Source organism: Orbicella franksi, chromosome 6 (genome assembly GCF_964199315.1).
Source record: "Orbicella franksi chromosome 6, jaOrbFran1.1, whole genome shotgun sequence".
NCBI classification, from domain to species: domain Eukaryota; kingdom Metazoa; phylum Cnidaria; class Anthozoa; order Scleractinia; family Merulinidae; genus Orbicella; species Orbicella franksi.
The window spans coordinates 12029031-12050734 of record NC_138150.1 but is presented as its reverse complement, the minus strand read 5'-3'; the positions used below and the strand labels follow the sequence as shown (position 1 = coordinate 12050734).

The window sequence follows — 21704 nt, the reverse complement described above, 5'->3', positions numbered from 1 at the left end:
CAGAAGTGAACCAGTTTAAGCAAAACAGGGTTTCTGGGTATTTCTTTTTATATCACAGCCTGTGACAATAGCTTTTTAGAAAATTTCAGACATATGATTGTATTCTATAACAGTATTAAGCTTGCAGAAAATGTATAGGTTGATGGGGTTTTCTTTCAAAGCACCAGTGTAAGAGCATGATTTCCAAACACTGTCAATCCACCTACCATGATACCTTAATAGCTAATCTTCAAATGACTACAAGTACAAGGCCAGAGCTAGTCCATGAGACAAGTATGAGAGAGAGGCTGTCCATTCTGCAACAGAAACAGGGGACCTATCGAATTGCCACTGCTAGCAAAATGGGTCATCATAGAGTGAATGGCACAAAAAGGAAGGTGGTCAACACAAATGTGGATGAAGTAGCCTTTCCTTAAAGGATAGGTCTTCGAGCCCTTTATCTTTAAGTGTATGCAGGAAGGGGATGATGGGAAGGCCCCTGCAATGTCGTGAACACCTAGATGGAGTGATGGAGAAAAATCAGAGGCATGCCGAAAACCAAAGTACCTAATTGAACAGGCAATCCAGAACATGAGGTGATCCAGTAGGTGAAGATCCAAAGACTGCCAAATCATCAACACCAGGTCATTGACAATAGGTAAACAGGTTGAAGAGGGGGAGCCCTGACAGCACTCAATACCACAGACAACCTGGTGCAGGCAAAGACAGTTGGGAAGAGGGTCTTGAAACCCCTGCTCAATGTGAAGTGCTCTGACCTTGGACAACTAGATTTAATGGACGAATGCCAAATTTTCCCAGCCGGAAAGGTGGCAAGGAGGCACAGCATCTGTTGGTTGGTTGGGAGGGGAGAACTTGAGGGATGTAACTTTACTAAGCTGATGGCAGAAAGAAACAAATTGTGCGTGGGCTGAAGTATACGATCGCTGTGTACATGGAGCGAGGCCTTTAGTTAAGAAGGAGTAGCACTGCTGCTCTAAGGGTGAGACATCAAGACATCGGTGGGTACAGGGGTGGGAAGAGGCTGGGTATCTGGAACCTAATGCCAAAACTCCTGCCAACTAAAACAAGACAAGGCATCAGCTATTTGACTGTTAGCACCTGGCCATCAAAATTTTGACTTGTTATAAAAATCATCGTTACTAAAGTTCTATTTAAGGTAGACCATTGAAAAGTCAATCTGTTTCCCCAGGTGCTCATTGCAGGTTTGAACCAATTGATAAGGGATAAATGAAATGAACTCTAACATGTAAGAAATCAAAGACAAGTCCCAAAAAATGCAGATATGAGAGCACATTACTCTTAGTTCTTCCTTGTCAGGTAGAAGTAAATGCTGTATATTTTTTTCACTCATCAGATTTTGTTACACCTGAAAGCTTGTAAAGCTAGAAAAACTTAAAGCTTGGAAAAAAACCTTACTTGCATAATATCTGGCTATATTGCATAACTTTCCATTATATAATCTCTGTTGCATTTTTTGTAGGTGAGGAACCTCAGTCATCTGAAGAGTCCAAGACAGTAGTGTTAAGTGCAGCATCCCGGCCTGGATCACGAGGCAGGAAAATTCCTTTAAAACTCTTGAAGGTGAAAAAGCAATCACAGCCTCAGGTGAGTTTTTTTCTGGAGTATAACACAGACATTTAACGTAATAGTAAAGTTGGTTAGTGAGGGTGAGATGCCTTCCCTGACCTCTAATCAATTATTGACAGTTTTTTCCCTCCCCAGACAAGCATCAGTCCTTTAGTCAAGATTCGGCATCAGATTCTTAGACTGTTGGGTTCTTTAGGAGGTCAGACAAACACGCTACTTCTTGGCAACCCAGACCCTTCAAAGGCAGTGACATGGGACACTAATAACCATCTGACATTTGCTGTCCCTTTTCAAGACATGAAGCCTAACATTTATTTAGGTAAAGTTTTGTTACAACACTTCTCTTTGCACAGAAATTTATTTTAATGTGTCAGTACTATATTTTCTTGTGAAAATTTTACTATGAGGTTTAGCATTATATATGAGCAAAAAACAACAAGGTTTGTGGAAGCTGCAGCATAACATTCAGGAACATTCATGGGTATAATAAATAAAACTGTCCCCCAGTGTCAGTGGCAAATGAATGAATGAATGAATGAAGAAACAAACAAACAAATAAATAAACAAACAAACTAACTAACTAATTGAAAGATCAATTCAAAGATCAAGATTCAGCTAATGCTGTTCGGAGGCAGTTGCATGATCTTAGTAATAAGATTGGCCCCACTTTGCAGCCAGTTTTTGTAAGCAAGAAATTACAACAAGATCTCAAACCTAAAGAAGCCAAGCCGTCGATTGTCAATCAGCGATGCATTGTTTATGTGATCTGTGCAATGCAGATTATGTTGGCTACACAACCCGACACCTTTTTCAACGTGTTGCTCAACACAAAAATTCAGCAATCGGCAAGCATTTTCATGAAGCGCATGGTAGGAGCGATCTTTTGAATGAGAGCCATTTCAAGATTCTGAGAAAGTGCCAAGGCAGATTTGATTGTTTAGAGTTTGAAATGCTTTACATCAAGAAATTCAAACCTAATTTGAACGTCCAAACAAACTCTATATGTGCAAAACTGTTTGTTTAACTTGTAAATTATTTTCATCACTTACTGTTTGTGTTAGTATTTATAGGACCTAGTTTTTAAACATTTTTGACTTGATAATGACGTTACAGAAACGTCAAAACGTCACCAATTTTAATTCAGCTTTTTAGCTTTTTAAATCTTAGAATGGTTCTAAGAAATATTCTGTCGCAATTTTTTTATTGTCAAGTAAACTAATTCACCATTTAATTATAATAAAGGAAGTTGGCCAGAATTTAAACTGAATAGAAATGAAACTATGCAAAACAGAGTTGAAATATCCAAAGTGTATGGTAACTTTCTCGATTTTCTAATGGAAACAAAAAGCTTTCAGTGCTTATATATTTGTATTAGAAGTGCGCCTAACAACCTGGCCACTAGGTAAACCCCTTTGTGGATGACATGCATAGCCAAATGCAATATCAAACCTTTGGAAAAGTCTGATGCATGCTTGGTTGGGTCAAAGCTAGCTGTAGTATAGTTCTGTTTCTCTGATAAAATCATGTTCTGATGCAATTTACATGCCACACGCTGTTTGAATTGTCTCGAAAAATTTAATTCTTGATAACTGGACCAAAAGTTTAATTGCAAACTAATGTGTAACAAGCAAATAAAGATTGAAACTGCTGATCAGTTTTTCGAGTCAAATAAAGCTTTATTATTATTATTCTTAAAACATAAAGCTGGCGAATATTAACGTTAACAGCTGACGTTTCAGTGTCATTGTGACACCATTCTCAAGGCAAAGTGAATAAATAATGCGAAGATTTGATTTCTATACATGTCAGTCTACAAATTAGCATAATAACAGAGGGTCACAAGTTCTTCAAGTGAATACCTTTTCACGAATCGAGTCCGTTTGCACGTTTAGGGATGGTTTAAGTTTTCTTAAAAAGCATCTCCTTAATTAGGCAATCAAATTTGGTAGAACATTTAGTAAGCGTGTGAAATTGTTCTGAAAGACAAGGAGGTACATTCGAGTTACAGTACAGCCCAAAAATAATGCACATGCAAGAAGTGACACAAGAAGTTCTTGTGCTGCAAGAACACGCAAGCCACCGCAAGAAGTAAAAATGCCGTGTTTTTGTGGTTTACCCACAAGAACTTTCGAAATGCAAGAAGTTGAAAGTCTAACTGCGAGAAGCCGCAAGAAGTTGAAAATCTAACCGCAAGATGATGCAAGAACTTATGAATCTTACCGCAAGCTGCAAGAAGGCGCAAGAAGTTGCTGCAGGTCAAACTGTCAAGATCTGTTGGTAATGCTGTGTTGGTGGTCGAAATGCTCAAAGCTTGCTTGCAATTTATCGAACGTGCTCACTTATTTCGCATACTCGCGTACGAACCTGACCCAGGTTGTTCGAAGGCTGGATAAGGCTATCCACCAGATTAATTGCTATCCAGTGGATAAATTTTGAGAAAACAAACTGTACTATGCATTAGATAGTGATTTGTTCAGGTGATAGTGCTATTCACTTTTCAAACAACCCAGGCCTGAGCTGCATGTAACCACGAGCGTGTTCATGTCACTTACGAAAAAAAGCCATTCGATTACGTTAACTTCATAATTACGCGACAATCCCGAAACATCTCCAAATAATGAAGCTGCTGAGGAAACAATCCATGAAGAAAAGTGTAATTAACATGGCTTCCACTGGTTTTTTCTTTCTTCTTGCATAATCTGTAAGCGAAGACAACTTTCGTTCAAATGTCACACTGAACCACTAAGACTGCGTGTGTGAACAAATGGGACACTAGAATGTTGTAAATTTCTTTTAGAACTTGTTGCAGAGTCATTATTGCAGTAAAGATTTCAGTCTGGGTTGCCATAATCTTCCCAGTGTCCATAACACCAACAGTTTTGTCTCCAGAAAAGTAAAGGGCTGCTCATCTGTAATGTCTAGTGCTTGCTCATGAAGCCATGGTCAAATGGATGATTCACACAATAATAACACTGTTGAACTTTTGAGTACTCAAGTGTTGGATTTATGGCAAGACGTATTTAAGTTCTCTTTATAAGGATAAATTTAATTAGAAACAATGGACGCTGACTGATGTCCCAGGTCACTCCCTCTTTACAGGTCTCCACACAATGATGTGTGAATAAATCTTAATAGTCTGATATGTGACTTTTTCTAAAACAAAACAAAACAAAATGATCAAAACACAAAAACAAGAAAACAGTGGCCTTTGCACTTGAATTACTCTCTTAAAACTGTCATAACAGTAAGCCAAACGGGGACAATTTTTCTAAAGAGTATCTCATGTTCCACGCATTTTACATCCTTTTGCAGGTCTTTGTAGAGTGCGCACACTATTTTCTGTGTCCTGTCAGTCCAGTGTGCCGCCCTAAATTGACCAAAGTGTTACCTTTAAAAAAAACCTGGCCTTGCTTTTGTCTTTATTAGCTCAAAACTATAATTGCTGGATTTTACTAGTCCTTTTGAATGAAATAGTTTTCAAAACAGCTTTTTCAGTTGTCACGCAGCACACGCTCTTAGTTATTTTTTTTCAGTGGCGCATGCCACACTAAATAAACCAAGGTGTTATTTTTTTTCATTAAAAAAACGGTCTTTGTTGATATCTTTCCTAACTCAAAACTTAGTTTTTGAACAAATTCTACTAGTAGTCATTTTGCAAAACAAATACTTTTAAAAACAACTTTTTCAACTTTTGCGCAGCGTGTGCTTGTTTATGTTTGGTTTCAATCAAGCGCTCCACACTAATGAAATCGAAGTTATTTTTTTTCTTTAAAGAAGACCAGCTTTGCCTTTATCTTTCGTAACAGTCAAAAATGTCATGGTTTTTAAGTGAATACTACTAGCCACTGTAAAAAAACTACTTTTCGAAACAACTTTTCCAGTTTTTGCCAAAAACATTGTTTATCATTTCATTTTCTTGAAGAATGATAAGCAATGCACTGCTAACTTACTGATTTATAGAGCGCGGCATTTGAATGCCCTCAAATTCACAAATTCGAAGCAACTACACTGAATAACTGGACTTATTTCATCGCATAACCCATTGCATTGCTTATCATGACTTTTATTAGAGTTGATGGCTCCTAAAGGAGCCGTTTTTGTATCACCTGTAGAGTGCAATGTCGAATGCTCAATGTACAGGGTTTTTCCCTGCCCAGTACAATGCAGGGTGGAGCTCCTAAAAAGAGCTGTTTTACATTCCAGTTGCTTGGCCTTGAAGTTCAACCACTCTTGGTACAACCTTTGTACGAAGATGGTTTATGTAGCACTGACACTTCTCCTTTGTCACTCTTGTTGTCCAGAATTCACGGATCCCAGTGACAAGTTCTTCCTTCGTATTCAGCTTTGTGTGTTTGCGAATGTACCATTTCAATTCATGCCACAACAGTTTGATAGGGTTCAAGTCCGGACTTTCTGGCGGTGTTTCCCACCAGTTTATATTGTTGTCAGTGTAAAACTGCTTTGCATACCGTGAAGTATGCTTCGGATCATTGTCCTGCTGGAATCTGTGCGCAGGGAGCGTGTTTCTGATGAAAGGAAGGAGCAATGTTTCCAGTATCTGGCAGTAAAGTACAGCGTTCATAATGCCTTCAAAAATTACCAGTTCTGTTGGCCCGTGCTTGCTTATTCCACCCCAGACATGGACCTTAAGGGGATGTTTTGGTTTTGGAGCTGGTTTGTACATCTCTCCTTGCTTGTGGAATCGGATTGTTGTTGCTCGTTCGATTTCAACAGAGGACTCGTCAGTGAATATAACATTGCCGAAATCATCATTCATTTCTATGATCTTCCGGCAAAATTCCAAACGCTTGATCTTGTTCGCGTCTCTGACCATTTGACAATAACGTGTCTGCGTGCAGATCCAGCCTGCTGCCTTCCGTGCCCTCTTAAGGTCATGCCACTGAAATAGAACCTGCACTGACATTTTTGTGAAACTTTGCCTATTGATTGTTTATAATATAGGAACTTAAATTTTGAAATAAAAATGAGGGGTCCCCATGTTTGTTTAGGAGCAACAGCACCTTGTTTATACCCATATAAATCCTTATAATAGCACCATGATTGTAGTCACGATTGCTTGCTAAATTCACGTTTCCAACGGTTGCTTTTTGTTCTACACTGAGAATTGGTTCATATTTTATTTTACACCGAGAAATTTATTACTCAATTCAAAACAACAGAAAAAAATGATAGGTCACCATACTCGTTTGCGAGAACATGACAATTTACCTTTATGGCGAGGTCCAGCTGTAAAGAAAAAGCCTCCATTTTTTAATGCACATGCGCTAATCATGCTTGAAATTATGCGCAGTAGGGATGCGCAATGCAATACTGGGGAATAACCTTAATTGTGCTGACTCAAATTCTAATGCCAGTAAGCTCATTCTCTAAAACGTTTTTCAGTTCGGAAGCCGTGACCTCAGGATCCCGCCTGTAGACCTTGTCGATTTTCCTCTTCACGGGTGAACTGGCTTTTGGTGGTCGCCCATGGCGGTCTTGAAGCTGCTGTCATTGCTTTCTTTCCCTGGCTCGTCGTATAATTCTGGCGAGTGTTGTTCTTACAACAGCAATGTTCTCTTCTTGAAGAATGATAATGATCTCAGTTGGAGTTTTGTTAGTGTTAGCGAGAGCAAGTATCCTATTTCTTGTGTATTCACCATACATGTTTAGGTTTAATTTGATGTCAACTGAATGTTCACAGATGTTCTGACAAAGTTATGGTTACTAAGGTAACAAATCTGAACCAATCCTGGAGCCGAACGATTCTCGTCCCCAGAGTCCGTGCTCCTCTGAGCGTTTGTCTCTGGACAAGAATGGGAGCTGAACAAGCAAAATAATCTGAAATAATGAAACCTGTGTGTACTTCGAGCCTCTTCTTTAGACATAATTCAGATTTAGCGAGTTACCAAGTGATGCTCCTCGAATCTGTTTGAGAACTTCTGAAATTACAAGCAGAAATCTCACAATTTTAAATAAACGTACATGCAATCAAATCAAGATATTCGTATGTCAATAAGGTAAACATAAGCTTACATAATTGAAATGAATCAAAACGCATGGAGAAGACTCGTTGTTTTCAGCGGTTCACATCAGGAAAAAACTTCAGTCTCAACCTAAAGTTTAATCAAGGGTTATGAATTTGTCACAATAGTAATTCTTACGGTAAGTGCTGGAAAAATATAAATTCTACCATGCCTTTCACCATCCCATGCAGCGTCTTATTACGCTTAATTCTTTGTGTGCTACAATGTTAGCACAAAGAAGTTCTTGCGGTTTGAAAATCCAACCGCAAAGAAGTTCTTGCATTTCAAAAATCCTACCACAAAGAAGTTCTTGCGGTTTTAACTTCTAACCGCAAAATAGTTCTTGCGGCTTGCAGGATCCAAGCGCAAGCAACCCGCAAAAAGCTGCAAGAAGTTGACTTCTTGCGGATGCAAAAAGAAGTTCTTGCGCGTGCATTATGTTTGGGTTCTACTGTATGTTTGCTCAAATAATGTTTACAAATTGACAATGATTTTTGTTTGTGTCCATCAATGCGTTCATGGAGGTGGCTGCGAGTGTAACCAACATATCCTGCATCACACAGGTTACATTGAAATTTATAAACTAGGCATTGATGGTAATTTACAGTGACTGACTTGACTTCTCGAACTTAAAGGTCTTTGTTGAGTTTTCTGCTGATGAACACGGGCTGAATTGTGGTTTTGATTTTTGAGCTGAGGTCTGTGAGACGTTTCTTCACTGGATTAGCAGGGGCCTGATCTTTAAATGGTATAATAACTCAGATGGTGGGTGTAGCTGTTTTGGTTGGTGGAATGTGCTGCTGGTTTGCTCAACTGGTGCCCATTTTATGAAGCTTGATTTGGTGTAGAAATTTTCGTAGAGCTCTACGACTCTACGCTTTCATCACCAGTCTCCTCCTATGTGTTGGAAAGATACATTACCTCCTACTTCATACCTTTTACCGTAGTTGTGGATGTGGTGGCAACTACGGCGTTCGCTGTCATTGAAAAGCAATACACAGTGCACAGTTATTCGATTCGTGTCGTGCTTGTTCATTTTACTTGAACCATACAGATGTATTAAAACGTAATCAAACTTGTACAACGGTGAAAATTACGATAAAGGGCAAATGAGAGCGGTTGTAAGAAAGAAACCTGGAGTAACAAGCAAAGACTATAACTAAAAGGTGATAAAAACAGCAAGCACTTACAATCAGTGCTCCTTGAAGTGAACGACCATGTGCTACAGGTCATGTGATACTGGTATGAAGTCATGCCTGTCGTGTAAGTGTCATGAAAGTTCAACGGGCAAAAAAAGAAGGAGTCAAAATATTAAACAGCAATCTAAACAGTGTATTGTTAGTATGGTTACCTGCCTATTTCGTAACTTTTGATTTAAATTGGTAGCATATTCCTCGCATATATCTCATATATATTAATGTGTTATCACGGTTTACGGTGTTTTAATCGTTTTCAATTTAAAATTCTGTATTGAGTTTACCCTCTACCAGCTACGCTCTACCCCCTATGGTTCTATGTACAGGCATACAGGCTTACAGTTATTGTAGCAAATATTAAAGTGCCTGGGGATTGTCTAGTGTTATTGCGGTTATTGCTGGTTTTAATAATCTTTTTAATGTACAATTCTGTATTGAGTTTACCCTCTATGCTCTACGCTATATGTTCTATCTACATTCTACTCGCTACATTCTACCAGCTACTCTCTTCAATCTATGCTCTATGATCTACGATCTACCATCTACCCTCTAAGTCCATCTACGCTCTACGTTCTACCAGCTACTCTCTTCAATCTACACTCTATTCTCTACCATCTACCATCTATCCTCTAAGCCCATCTACACGTTAATCTCTGCGTTCTACCGGCTACTCTCTTCGATCTATGCTCTATGATCTACGATCTACCCTCTAAGCCCATCTGCTTGGGAGGTTATTGGAATTTTTTAATTTTTTTTTAATTTTTAACAAAGACTAGTGAGCAGCACAAAGTCTTCTTGCAGTTGTAAGATTTTTCGTTTATTTCCAACGTGCTTCTTCTCTGTCTGAGACTTCTTCAGGGAATGATTTACGCGTACCTAAGTTTAACTTCCCATGGAAGTGAATAACTGCTGAAACATGCTGTAAACGGACATTACAAGAAATACCTCAATGCACATGTCATTGTGTGTTGTTATGTTTTGGGGGCCATACTATTAGCGCTAACCGTATGGCCCCCAAAATAATTTATATAAAAAAAGGTTAAAAAATAAAAAAAAATTGAATAAAGATTAAAAAATTAAAACGTTAAAAAAAGACATTTTTTGTTTGGAAGGGTCCCAAAGAAATCCTATTAGAGTCTCTTAGTTTTCTCTATAGCAAGAATGATCATATCAAACTTAGGTACTAAGTAAGTATCTGTACATTCCCTTTGAGTCGTTTCATCCCGCGAGCAACAAGAGGGCCTTTATTAGAGGCGAGCTTATGTGCTATACTAGAAATAGCTCCACATTTAAAGCCTCTAGCGGAATGTGAGAAATTCTGGAAGTGCCTCCGGCTTAGTGGTTACCCAGTTGGGTTTCTACTTCCTTTATTCAGGGAGGTCACATACAGTAACAGAACTAAATCACTTTCGCTAAAATGTAAATCGCGCAACGGTAGAATGGTAGTCCTTAAATCTACATTTAACTGTAGTCATGCTAACTGATGTGAGGGACATTTTGTTATAGTGTACTCACAATAAGAATACTTAGGTCACGTGACTTTGAACGCTTAGTGAATGTTTTGCGACCACGTAGAGATGTTGTTTACTAGTTTTTAGGGTTGTAATTCATCATAGAGATTGCTGTTCATTTCAAGTTTGAATAAATGGTTTAACTCAGAACCACTAACATCAAGCTGGTTATCTGGAGACATTTACCAGACTTAGACTGTATTGTCAGTTATAAATTTATTACTACTTTAGCACATCTATGTAAATAGTATGTTTTTGGGGGCCATAGATTAGCACTAATCATATGGCGCCCAAAATATAACAACACGTAATAACATATGCATTAAGGCATTTCTGATAACGTCCGTTTACAGCATGTTTCAACAGTTATTCACTTCCATGGGAAGTTAAACTTAAGCACACTTAGGTGCTATATATGCTGTTCAATGTTAGTTGTAATCATTCCCTGAAGAAGTCTCAGACAGACACAAAACGCGTCGGAAATAAACAAAAAAGCTTACAAGTCTTCGTTAAAAAATTTAAAAAATTAAAAAATAAAAAATTCCGATAACCTTCCAAGTAGATGGGCTTAGAGGGTAGATTGTAGATCGTAGATCGAAGAGAGAAGCTGGTACAATGTAGAGAGTAGAGTGTAGATGGGCTTAGAGGGTAGTTAGTTATAGATGATAAGATTGTTGAGCATAGATCGAAGAGAGTAGCTGGTGGAACGTAGAGGGTAGAGCATAGATGGCCTTAGAGGGTAGATGGTAGATCATAGAGTGTAGATCGAAGAGAGAAGCTCATAGAACGTAGAGTGTAGATGGGCTTAGAGGGTAGATGGTAGATCGTAGAGCGAAGATTGAAGAGAGTAGCTGGTAGAACATAGAGAGTAGAATGTAGATGGTAGAACGTATAGCGTAGAGCATAGAGAGTAGAGGGTAAACTCAATACAGAATTCTACATTAAAAAGATTATTAAGACACTGTAAACTGTAATAACACTATAATATATATGAGATAATAAAGGAAGCCAATAAATTACAATATTATTACAAAAAGCACAGCATCACAGACGATCGAGAAACTCACACTCGCAAACCAATATTTTTTAACACTATACTGGTTTTTTAAGCCTCTAAGCTAGTGTAGAGAGTAGTCAAAAGTTCTTGAACTGATAAACTCGTAAATACGTAGAGTGTAGAGCGTAGATGGTGGAACATGGAGTGTAAGACTTTAAGAGCGTAGCACATTTACCATAGATGGAAGAACATTAGCATAGAGCATAATCAGGGTAAACTCAATACAGAATTGTAAATTGAAAACAATTATTAAAACACTACAATCTGTAATAACATTCAACATTCCCTAAGCAATATAATATTTGCTACAATAACTATACACCACTACACCTCTACGGTTTACGCATATCCAAGAGAAACAGAGCTTAAACATTCAAAATACTACTGTAGAGTTGTAGAGGCCTTATGTGCCACGAGGCACAAAGAAGCTAAGTAGTAGTAAGTAGAGTTGTAGAGCTCTACGAAAATTTCTACACCTAATCTAGCTTCATAAAACAGGCTGGGTATAGGTCTGCTACCTTGGAATCTACGAATTGTTTGACAGCCAAATGGAATAAGTGCCTCAGGTACTTAAGCTTTAAGAATACAGTCTCAAGTCGATTGCATCCTTGTGAGAAGTACAACCAGTTGGAAGATGTGCGGAAAGCTCAACCTGACATGGTGGTAATTAGACTGTGCTTGTACCGATTATCCATGTGGCTCTGGTAGTAGAGTAAGAGACCCGTATTAGTTGGTTTTATGTAGACCTTGGGCATGATTCTGGGAGCTAAGTTTAACAGCTCAACACTGATGAAAGGAAGCAAGACATTCCTTTCCACCTCCATAGTAAACTTTGCTGATGGGTGGCAGTGGTTTAGGGTGTCAAGAAAAATTCCGGCTGATGCTATATCAGGCATGATGGTAAAAGTGACATCCACATATCGTTGATAATAGGAGGGCAATTTGCCATCTTGATCAAGTTTATCTTCAATGCAGCATGTAAAAACATTGGTGAGCAGACAACCAAGAGGAGATCCCATTGCAATGCCATCTGTTTTCTCATAGAGATTTCCGTTGAACTGAAAGAGTTGGTTCTTAGTGGCTGCATTGAGTAGTTTAATCAGCTGGTCTCTGGACAGGTTCAGTTCTTGGGTCTTGTTAAACCAATCATCATTGAAAGCCTTGTCAGCTAAAATCTGGATAGTCTCATCCAGTGGTACATTGGTAAATAAGGAGGTGACATCGTAGGATACTAGAATATCACCTCTGTTGATCTCAAGGCTCTGTACTTCGTTGACAAACTGAAAGGTATCTGTGACCGTGTACTGATTGCATGAGAGTGGTTTCAATTTTTCATCCAGCCACTTGGCCAACGTATAGTTATAAGTTTGCGTAGCAGAGAGAATTGGGCGCATAGCAAGTTGTTCCTTATGTTTCTTCACTTGCACACCTATATGGCCTACCTTGAGAATATTTGCCTGCTTATGTTTTAAGAAATCGTTATTGATCAAGATTGTTATTGTTGTTGTTATTATTCTTGTTGTTGTGACAAATGTAAACAAATGGAAATTTCAAAATTTCATTGGTTTAGCTTAAATTAATGGCTTGAAGAGATTTCTCTCTTTAGAAAGCCTAGGATTTATAGAAGTTAGATAAAAAAAAAATCATTTGACATGGATGTTACTAACTTAGGATTTGTTTAGTAATTTACTTCTAGTGCACATACAAACTCAAATATACCATTTGAGTTCAGCGTAATTGTGCAGGAATTAAACTTGCTGCAGCAAAACGGCGTCAACATGTGATTGAATCCGATGGTGAAGATGACATTTAAGCTTAGCTGAAAACAACTTGATCAAGTTTTTCGTTGCACTTTCGCGTTTGCTAGATTTCAACCTAAATACACTGTACATCTTCAGTTCAATTCATTTGCATTGAGAAATGACCGTTTTCATTCAAACAATTGTCATTATTGCTTATATTTTGAGTATCCTAAACTGTAAAGTGTGGAAGACCATGTTCAAAATAAAATCAGTTGAACTTGGAGACAAACTTGTTTGACAAGTTGACTTCTCATCACCCAATCGTATGTTTTTGATGGCGGGTGTCACGCAAAACTGTCACACTCTCCCTATTGCACTAAATTTGTTGACTACAGAAGTTGGATAATAAATCTCCTATTAGATGTTTTGGTGTGTAGTATCGCTGTATATTTTTACTTGTTGTTCACTTACACCACTTCTTCACATCAGCATGACTGCATCTCAGCAACATCCTTGAACAATAACATCAAGCATTTGGCCTGTCTGGTGTCTCTTGATCCACAGGACTTCTCTGGTCAAAGCCTGCACCACGGGGGTGCCACCATTGCATTTCAATGCGGGATTCCCTCTGAGCTCATCAAAGTCCAAGGCGATTGGAAATCTGATGCCTACATGCTGTATTTGACACTGTCTTTGGCAGACAGACTTGTGCTGTCTCACGTCATGTCTCAGCAAATTCAGTCGTTCTAGTTCAATTTCTGTATTCTCATTTTCTTTTTTTCATTCGCTGATTTGTTATTCCCGTGCTTCCGTATTTTGTCTATACTTGGATACGTAGTTTCTTTGTTTCATTCAGAATGATTGATCTGTCACATATGTATATATTTTTTGTTCAGTTCCTTTTCTTTTTCTTTTTTCCTTTTCCCTTTTTCCTTCTCCTCTCCCTCTTCATCTTTCTCCTGCAAATCTTGTTTGGGCCTCTTCTTGGTTTGGGGTCTCCTCTCAAGGCCTCAGGGCCTCTCGCTTATTCAATAAAGATGCCCAAACAGATTTGCTGGTGGTCGATGTTGTCTGCGGGTGAGTGGGAGGGACATCAGGGGATAATTGTTCATATTCCTAGGAATAACTTAATTAGACCCAGGCCCTCACGGTTCATCACCTAGGTTGTGCCTAGTTGTGCCATATTTTGACGAGCCCATAGGGTGAGTCAAAATACGGCAAATCAAATACAAAACTCAAATCAAAATTCTGTCTTATCCTGGGTTAGCTCAATTGGCCTTTGGACAACCCAGCCCAGGAGCTCGCTCCGCTTTTAGGCTTGGCCAAGTCTATATATTAACTCCGGTTTTTTAAAGGAATCGAAAGCACTGCTGGAGACATAGGACTCATTTTTTTTTCTTTGGTGTCTGACATCTACACTGCAGACTCAAAAGACAAATAACATGGTTTGGGCAAAAGTAGAACATACCAGTAGTTGCAAATGTAGTGGGTTCTGTTCTAACAAACCCAAGAATCATGAAAGTAAGACGGTGAAATCATTTAACGCAGTTTTTTAAGGTTGTATTTGTGAAATCAACGCTGCGTACTCAAAGACAAACACTGCGTTTTGGGCATAAGCAGTGTGTCTCAATGTCTCCACTTCTACAAGCTACAGTATAGTCATCAGTTTAAAAAGATTTTTATTTATGGAAGCAATTTCTTTTTAAATACATCTCTACCTGAAAAAATGAATTGCTGAAAAGCTTTCTTTATTTTTGTATGCATAGGCTCCATTTCATTAAACCATCAGATTATGAGTTCAAGATTTCTAAGGTGTGATACTGGTTGAGAGGGTCCAGTCCGAGACAACTGTCATGCATAGAAATCGAAAGCGAATAATCTAATTGTTTTAGTATAAATCTACTAGTCATTTAAAACTTATCTAAATCCTCTTCACGGACACTTCGAAAATGCAAAGTTCATTACCAACCACATACTACTAGGCTGCTCACTATCTACAACAGAATAGATAGTGAGTAGCTTAGCCAGTCAGCAATGGCATTCGTGATAGAACACTAGTGGATTTATAGTACACTGTAATTAGTATTAGATGCAAATTATTTTGCATCTATTTAAATTGTTCGGAATTGTGAAATATGCAAATTAGTCTAGCCTTGTGGAGTTCATGTGATATGCAAATTAGGGCCTCATGGTAGAGACATTGTGGAGACGTCTTTTTTGTGGTTGTCTGTACATTTTTTGAATGTGACAAAACGGAGCATTAAATCAGGAAGTGACTAGAACTAGTGATTTTATATTTGGTGTACCGGGTGAAAACATCCCCACACCAAAAGTGGTGACCCTGCCAGGACATTGACCACACAAAATTGGAATAAAATGGATAAACAAATATTGAGCAACCGAATGGAAAATATAAACATGGTGGACATCGCTGAACAGAACTATAGTACATGTATGTGAAGGAATTAAATAAAGCAACCTACTATGTCAACGAGATCAAGGAAACGGTCAATACCAGTGTGAAGGAGGATTTGTTATCAGCTTATGAAAAGATATGCGATGTAAACAAGACCCTAGAGGCTTCGGCAAATCTTGTCAAGGATGCCATGTTGGAGGCGGAAAAATCATTTGAAGAGGTAAAGGGCTAGTCACACACTCCCAGGGAAGATTTTGTACCTATTCACGAGTTGAGAAGCAGACTTAGGATGAATTATGCAAACTGGAGAAACAGGAGTTGCAAAGACAGGAGGAAGATTGGTTTGAAAAGAAGCTTGAGCTCGAAATGGAACTGGAGAAGAAGAAGGTTGAGCAAGAAATGGCCAAGCCTCAAGCAGTGAAGTTGCAGAAGTACACAATAACACCATTCTATGGGGACTGTAAGTACTGGCTTCGATTCTGGAACCAGTTCGTTGTGGAAGTGGGTAGCTCAAAGATTTCTGAGATGAGTAAATTTAATTATGTGCTAGAATTAGTTAAGGGGAAACCGAAAAAGGACATCCTTGGGCTGCCACACACCCCTGAAGGCTATAATGAAGCAAAGAAGATTCTTGAAATGACCTTTGGAAAAGGTCCATAAGGCCTTAATCAAGGATTTAGAAGCCTTGCCAAAGATAAGCAGTGTTCACAAAATCAAAGAGGTACATGAGTTTTACACACAGTTGTCTAAGACAGTATGAATCTTAGCTACAATGAAGATACTAGAGGGTGCCCAGAGTTATGTGTACAGTATAATGGACAAATTGGGTCCTGTTAGAGAGGTTATGGCCCAAAAGGATGATGACTAGGAAGAATGGGGACTTGAGGAGCTAGTTGAAAATTTAAGGAAGTATACAGACCAAAACACCCTACCCTTAGTGGAATCCAGCCCACCGGCTTCAGTCGATACTGTACCTGGGAACAAAGACAGTCATCCAAAAAGGGAAGACAAATTGCTGATGTCCGGGGGAACTTATGACAGCCACCAAAGTCTCCACCTTGTGTCTTTTTGAAGTCAAGCCGAGATGAATTCAAGCAGATGTGTTTGCAGGAAGTCCTAGGACTATCAGATGAAGCTGTTGTGCAGGGTTTGTTCCAGGAAGATTTCAAAAGTCAGTTGCAACGTTTGAATGATGGAACATATTCAACAAGGTTACCCTGGAAGTCAGGTCATGCTCCTTTACTGTCAAACAAGGAACTGACATTGAGAAGGTTGCAGAGTACCACCCAAAAACTAGAAAGGATGCAAAAACTTGAAGAGTATCACACAGTTATGGAACAACAATTGGAAGAACGAATTTTGGAGCTGGTACCTTAGGTACCCACAGGGAATGCGATTCACTACATCCCACATCAAGCGGTGATTAGAGATGAAGCAGAGTCTACAGAGATGAGGATAGTGTATGATTGTTCAGCAAAGCAAAACCTGCAGTCACCGTCATTGAATGACTGTCTGGAGGTTGGTCCACCCTTACAGCCAGTGATCGTTGACATCCTGCTCAGAAACAGAGTGAAACCTTTCTGTGTTACAGGAGACAATCAGAAGGCTTTTCTTCGAATCAAAATCAGTCCAGAGGATAGAGACGCCCTTCGCCTGTTGTGGTATGACTATTTGAAATAAAACTGTGGGCCCCAAATAGTTATGTCACACTTAAAATATGTCACACCTTAATAATATTTTTACGCCTGTTTCCTAGACGCATTACCGAGCGGTTTGTATACGCAAATCCGCAGGTGTCGTTTTTTGCGAAATGCAGAATTGTATCTAGGTATATATACAGGTATACTTGATTGTATTGTTAAACTCCCTGAAGAAGTGTGCGCTAGTCACACGAAACGCGTAGGAGAAAATAAACAAGTTTTACAACTCAAGTAGTTCGCAGACGTGCTGCTCACTGGTTTTACTTTAAAAAAAAAAAAAAAAAACTTTGAAAGGTGTTGAGGATGGCCCATTGACAAAGAGAAAGATGTTATCCGCTATCAACAGTATCCTTGACCTGCTTGGAATTGCCGCACCTGTTGTCATTGTGGGAAAGATACTGTACAGTAAAATTTGACTAAGGAAACTAAAGTGGGATGAAGAAGTACCAGATGACATACGTAAACCCTAAGTGGCTGAATGATAGGAAGAAGTGTCCTAATGTAACCATTCCCCACGGTGTCGTGGGTGCAGGCCTGACCAAAGTGATCCTGCATGGATTTGCAGATGCCAGCAAGTTGGCTGTTCCAGTAGCTGTATACACCCTTACGCCACTGCACCACTTTGCCAGAATCTGCTTGTGGCAAAGTCAAGGATAGCACCAAGAGATCAGTCAATTCCCTGCTTGGAACTTGTTGCAGCACATACCCTGAGCAGATTGATACATCATGTGAAGGAAGTCTTGAAAGATCAGCACATCGATGGATATCACTGTTGGGTCGACAGTGTGACAGTGCTTTATTGGATTAAGGGTCATGGAACCTGGTCTCAGTTTGTGCGTAATAGAACCAAGGCTATCCAGGACAAGGAGTATTTACAGTGGCGTCATGCTCCAACTGGTGACAACCCTAGCAATCAAGGAAGCCGTGGCTAAGTGCTCAAGACACATGGCCAAATCAACCTGAAGTGTCCAAGAGCCCAGAGAATGACAAGTAAAGGGTGAAACCCAAGTATGAGAAACAGCTCCTAGTGAAAGAAACAGAAGAAGCTAATGAGCCCAGCTTCTAGGAGTAACTGCCTTCGTCAAACGATTCATATCTTTGAAGAAGCAGAAAGGGCCACTAATGACTGAAGAACTCCAGGCAGCAGAGAAGTTCTGGATCATTCAGTTGCAAGTCGTACAAGCACCAAAGTCAGACGTAGGGTTGAGCAAGGGCGAGAAAGGAGTATTGAGATGTGTTGGCAGAGTTCTCCATTATCATCCTGTCTTTCTACCAAGAAATGCACGCTGGCTACCTTAATCATTCAACAAGTCCATGAGCAGATGCTGCATGGGGGAGTGTCGACAACCATGTGCCGTATGAGAGAAAAGTATTGGAAACCAAAACTGAGGTCACTCCCAAAGAAAGTGATCTGCAATTGTAACATTTGCAGGCGTTACTGGAAGAAACCAATTTCAACATTGCATAGATCAGATTCTATTCTGCCAGTTTTCAGAACTGAACTGTCAAACCCTTTTGCTGTTACAGGGGTGGATTTTGCTGGGCCTGTCTACTACAAGATTAAGAAATCTACTTTAAAGGGACACATTGCACTATTCACCTGCGCTAGTACTCATGCAGTACATCTCAAGTTATGTCGTGACCTGTCTGCTCAAGAATTCCAGAGAGCACCAAAGGTATTTGTTGCCAGGAGAGGCTGCCCTCAGACCATTGTGAGTGACAATGGAAAGACATTTGTTGCCTCTGGAAAATGGCTATTGAAGCTGAAGAAAGACCAGCATCTGGCAAATTATATGGGAGTTTTGGAGATAAAATGGAAATTTAACTTGACCCGCGTGCACCATGGTGGGGAGGCTTCTTTGAACACCTTGTTGGCATCATGAAGAGAAGTCTATCGAAGGTGATCGGCCAAAGCCTGCTAACCTTCCTAGAGCTAGAGGAAGTCTTGCCAGATGCTGAGATGACCATGAACAACAGGCCACTCCTTTATCAAGGTGAAGAGTTTGAGAAACCAGTGCTTACCCCAAATACCCTACTGAGAGGGGAAGCAATCCCTATCTTAAAAGAAGACCTGGAGAAGATTGGAGAAGAGAAGTCACTAAGCGTATGAGATTTCTGGAGAAAAGCAAACAGTACCTCCAGAAGAGATTCATGAAGGAGTATATTCGCGCCCTAGAAGAAAAGCAACAGCAGTCTGAAGGGAACACTGTGAAGATACCAAACACAGGGGCAGTGGTGTTGTTAAAGGGTGAAACAAAGGATAGCGCAATGTGGAAGCTGGGGCAAGTAGTGAGCAAGATTACTGGCAAAGATGGAACGGTTCATGGGTAGGACCAAATCGACAAACCAAACAGATTGCTAATGATCAGATCAGGAACATTGTTGAGCAGGGATTTAAGGACGATTAGATTGACATTTAAGCTGTTAAGTTATATACACTTAAATGGGTGGAGGGTGTCTGGAATTGTGAAATATGCAAATTAGTCTAGCCTCATGGAGGTCATGTGACATGCAAATTAAGGCCTCATGGTAGAGATGTTGCAGAGACGTTTTTGTGTGGTTGTCTGTACATTTTTTGGATGTGACAAAACGGAGCATCAAATCAGGAAGAGACTTGAGCTAGTGATTTTATATTTGGTGTACGAGGTGAAAACGTTCCCCATGAAATTATATTTTTTGAACTTAGTACTGCCTCACATAACCAGTTTTGAGATAGCTCTGATAGTAATAGACGAGGCAAATGCCTCTAGGGATTTGACGTGATTGTGGTTTCTTAATTTCCCAGCTTAGTCACAGGATATGGCACTTGTTCTTAAACATTTTTAACCCAAACTGGATTTTATTTTTTTCTTTTAATAGTATAAAAATTATCCTACAAAGTGTAGCAGGCGTATGTTGACATGGCATGATGCAGAACAAAAAATGGCCCATTTAAGAGCCACCATATATATATCTATGACCAACTAAAAATTCATGATCAACATATTGCCTTCTGGTTCAAGTTAGTAGTTATTTGCCGTGGGGAAATTGGTTATTCCAATTCTATTGATCATAGTCAAGTTGTACAGTAAGTGTTTCATGCAGCCAGAATTTATCCCATTTTCAACAACATTAACCCATTGACACCCGTGCCAACTGTAACTGGCTATGACGAGCCTTTGTTACACCTCTGACATCATCACCTTTGACCAAAGTTAGCATCACTTATACTCAAGTTCTGCAGGAGGAAACGGTCTTTCCATCATTGATTGGGTCAATTGGACCACTCGCTTTCTGCAAAAAAGGGATAGTTTCACAATGTCTCTCCCATTCAGAAATCCATAAACACATCACAGGTGTTTTCATGATGCCCTTTAAAAGAAATGAATTCACCAAAAAAATCTTAGATCTATATGGTCTGGATGTGACTTATTGAGGCTGATGTCCCTTGATACAAAGGGGCTATTAATATGGGGTCCACTTAATACAGATTTCACCATATTATGTTACAGGTAAGACAGATAATTGAGCCGTTGATTTTTCAGATTTACTCTACAGCAGTTGGGAACGAAAATTAATATTTGGGAGTGCCACTGAGAAAGTTATGCTTATCTTTGCAGATCCATTGTTGCCACGAGTTGTAGAACTTGCAACAACATCTAGTGATAGACAAACAAAGGCAAGTGATGTTTATGTAATCTTGCACGTTATATACATGTACATGTAATAAGGTATTATATATAATTACAGTTTCAAGGTTTTTATTAGCTTTGTTTGAGAAAGCTAATTTTTTTTTAACTTTATAAAAAAATACTCCATTACATCAAGTTGTAAAGAAGATAGCTAGAATTATAATAATAAGTTCCGAAAAAATAAACTAAATCAATCAATACCAGTTGACAAATTTGATCATGCATTGTATGATTGATAAGATGAGGTAGCATGGTTTCGCAAAGTTCCTGCATACTGTGCCTGACATAGTTATGTGACAAATGTCTGCAAATTGATAGCTGTATTTGCATAGTAGTGGTTTTCTGTTTGCAAAATGGCTATGGCAGTATTGGATCTTTGTCATGACATTTACAGGTTGCAGCCTGTGAATCTCTTCACTCTCTTGTCCTCTACATGCTTGGTAAAAGTGTCACACAGCCTCAAGGGACCAAGAAGGTCAGGACTGTTTTAAAGGATTCACAAAAGCCATTGTGTGAAGTTTGGAAGTAACGTAATTTGATAACTGTGTCAAAATTCTGATACTCTGAATTTTGATAATATTACAGAAGTGAAATAATTGCCAATTTCATGACAATCTGTTGATTATGTACTTAAAATCGTTGCCAATAGATGAGTTTGGGAACTGGTGCCTCAAAGGTCAGCAGGGAGGTATCCATTGCAACCCTGCAAGCAGGAACCACCCCTGCATGCAACCACCACCTGGCACCATCACACTAAACAGACTCCAGTGGAGAAATACTTACATGTACCTTACCCTTTAC

At 39.2% G+C, this 21704-nt stretch overlaps 1 protein-coding gene across 5 annotated transcripts in view; it reads left to right on the top strand.

Annotated features, from left to right (window-relative positions):
• Window positions 1–21704, top strand: part of LOC145489620 (DNA-dependent protein kinase catalytic subunit-like) — a 294091-nt gene that overhangs the window by 167028 nt on the left and 105359 nt on the right. For all 5 annotated transcript variants that reach the window (XM_081468622.1, XM_081468620.1, XM_081468625.1 and 2 more), the window contains 4 exons: window positions 1481–1605; window positions 1723–1906; window positions 20832–20890; window positions 21298–21378. In XM_081468622.1, coding sequence (XP_081324748.1) covers window positions 1481–1605; window positions 1723–1906; window positions 20832–20890; window positions 21298–21378 — 449 coding nt within the window. The remainder of the gene's footprint in view (window positions 1–1480; window positions 1606–1722; window positions 1907–20831; window positions 20891–21297; window positions 21379–21704) is intronic.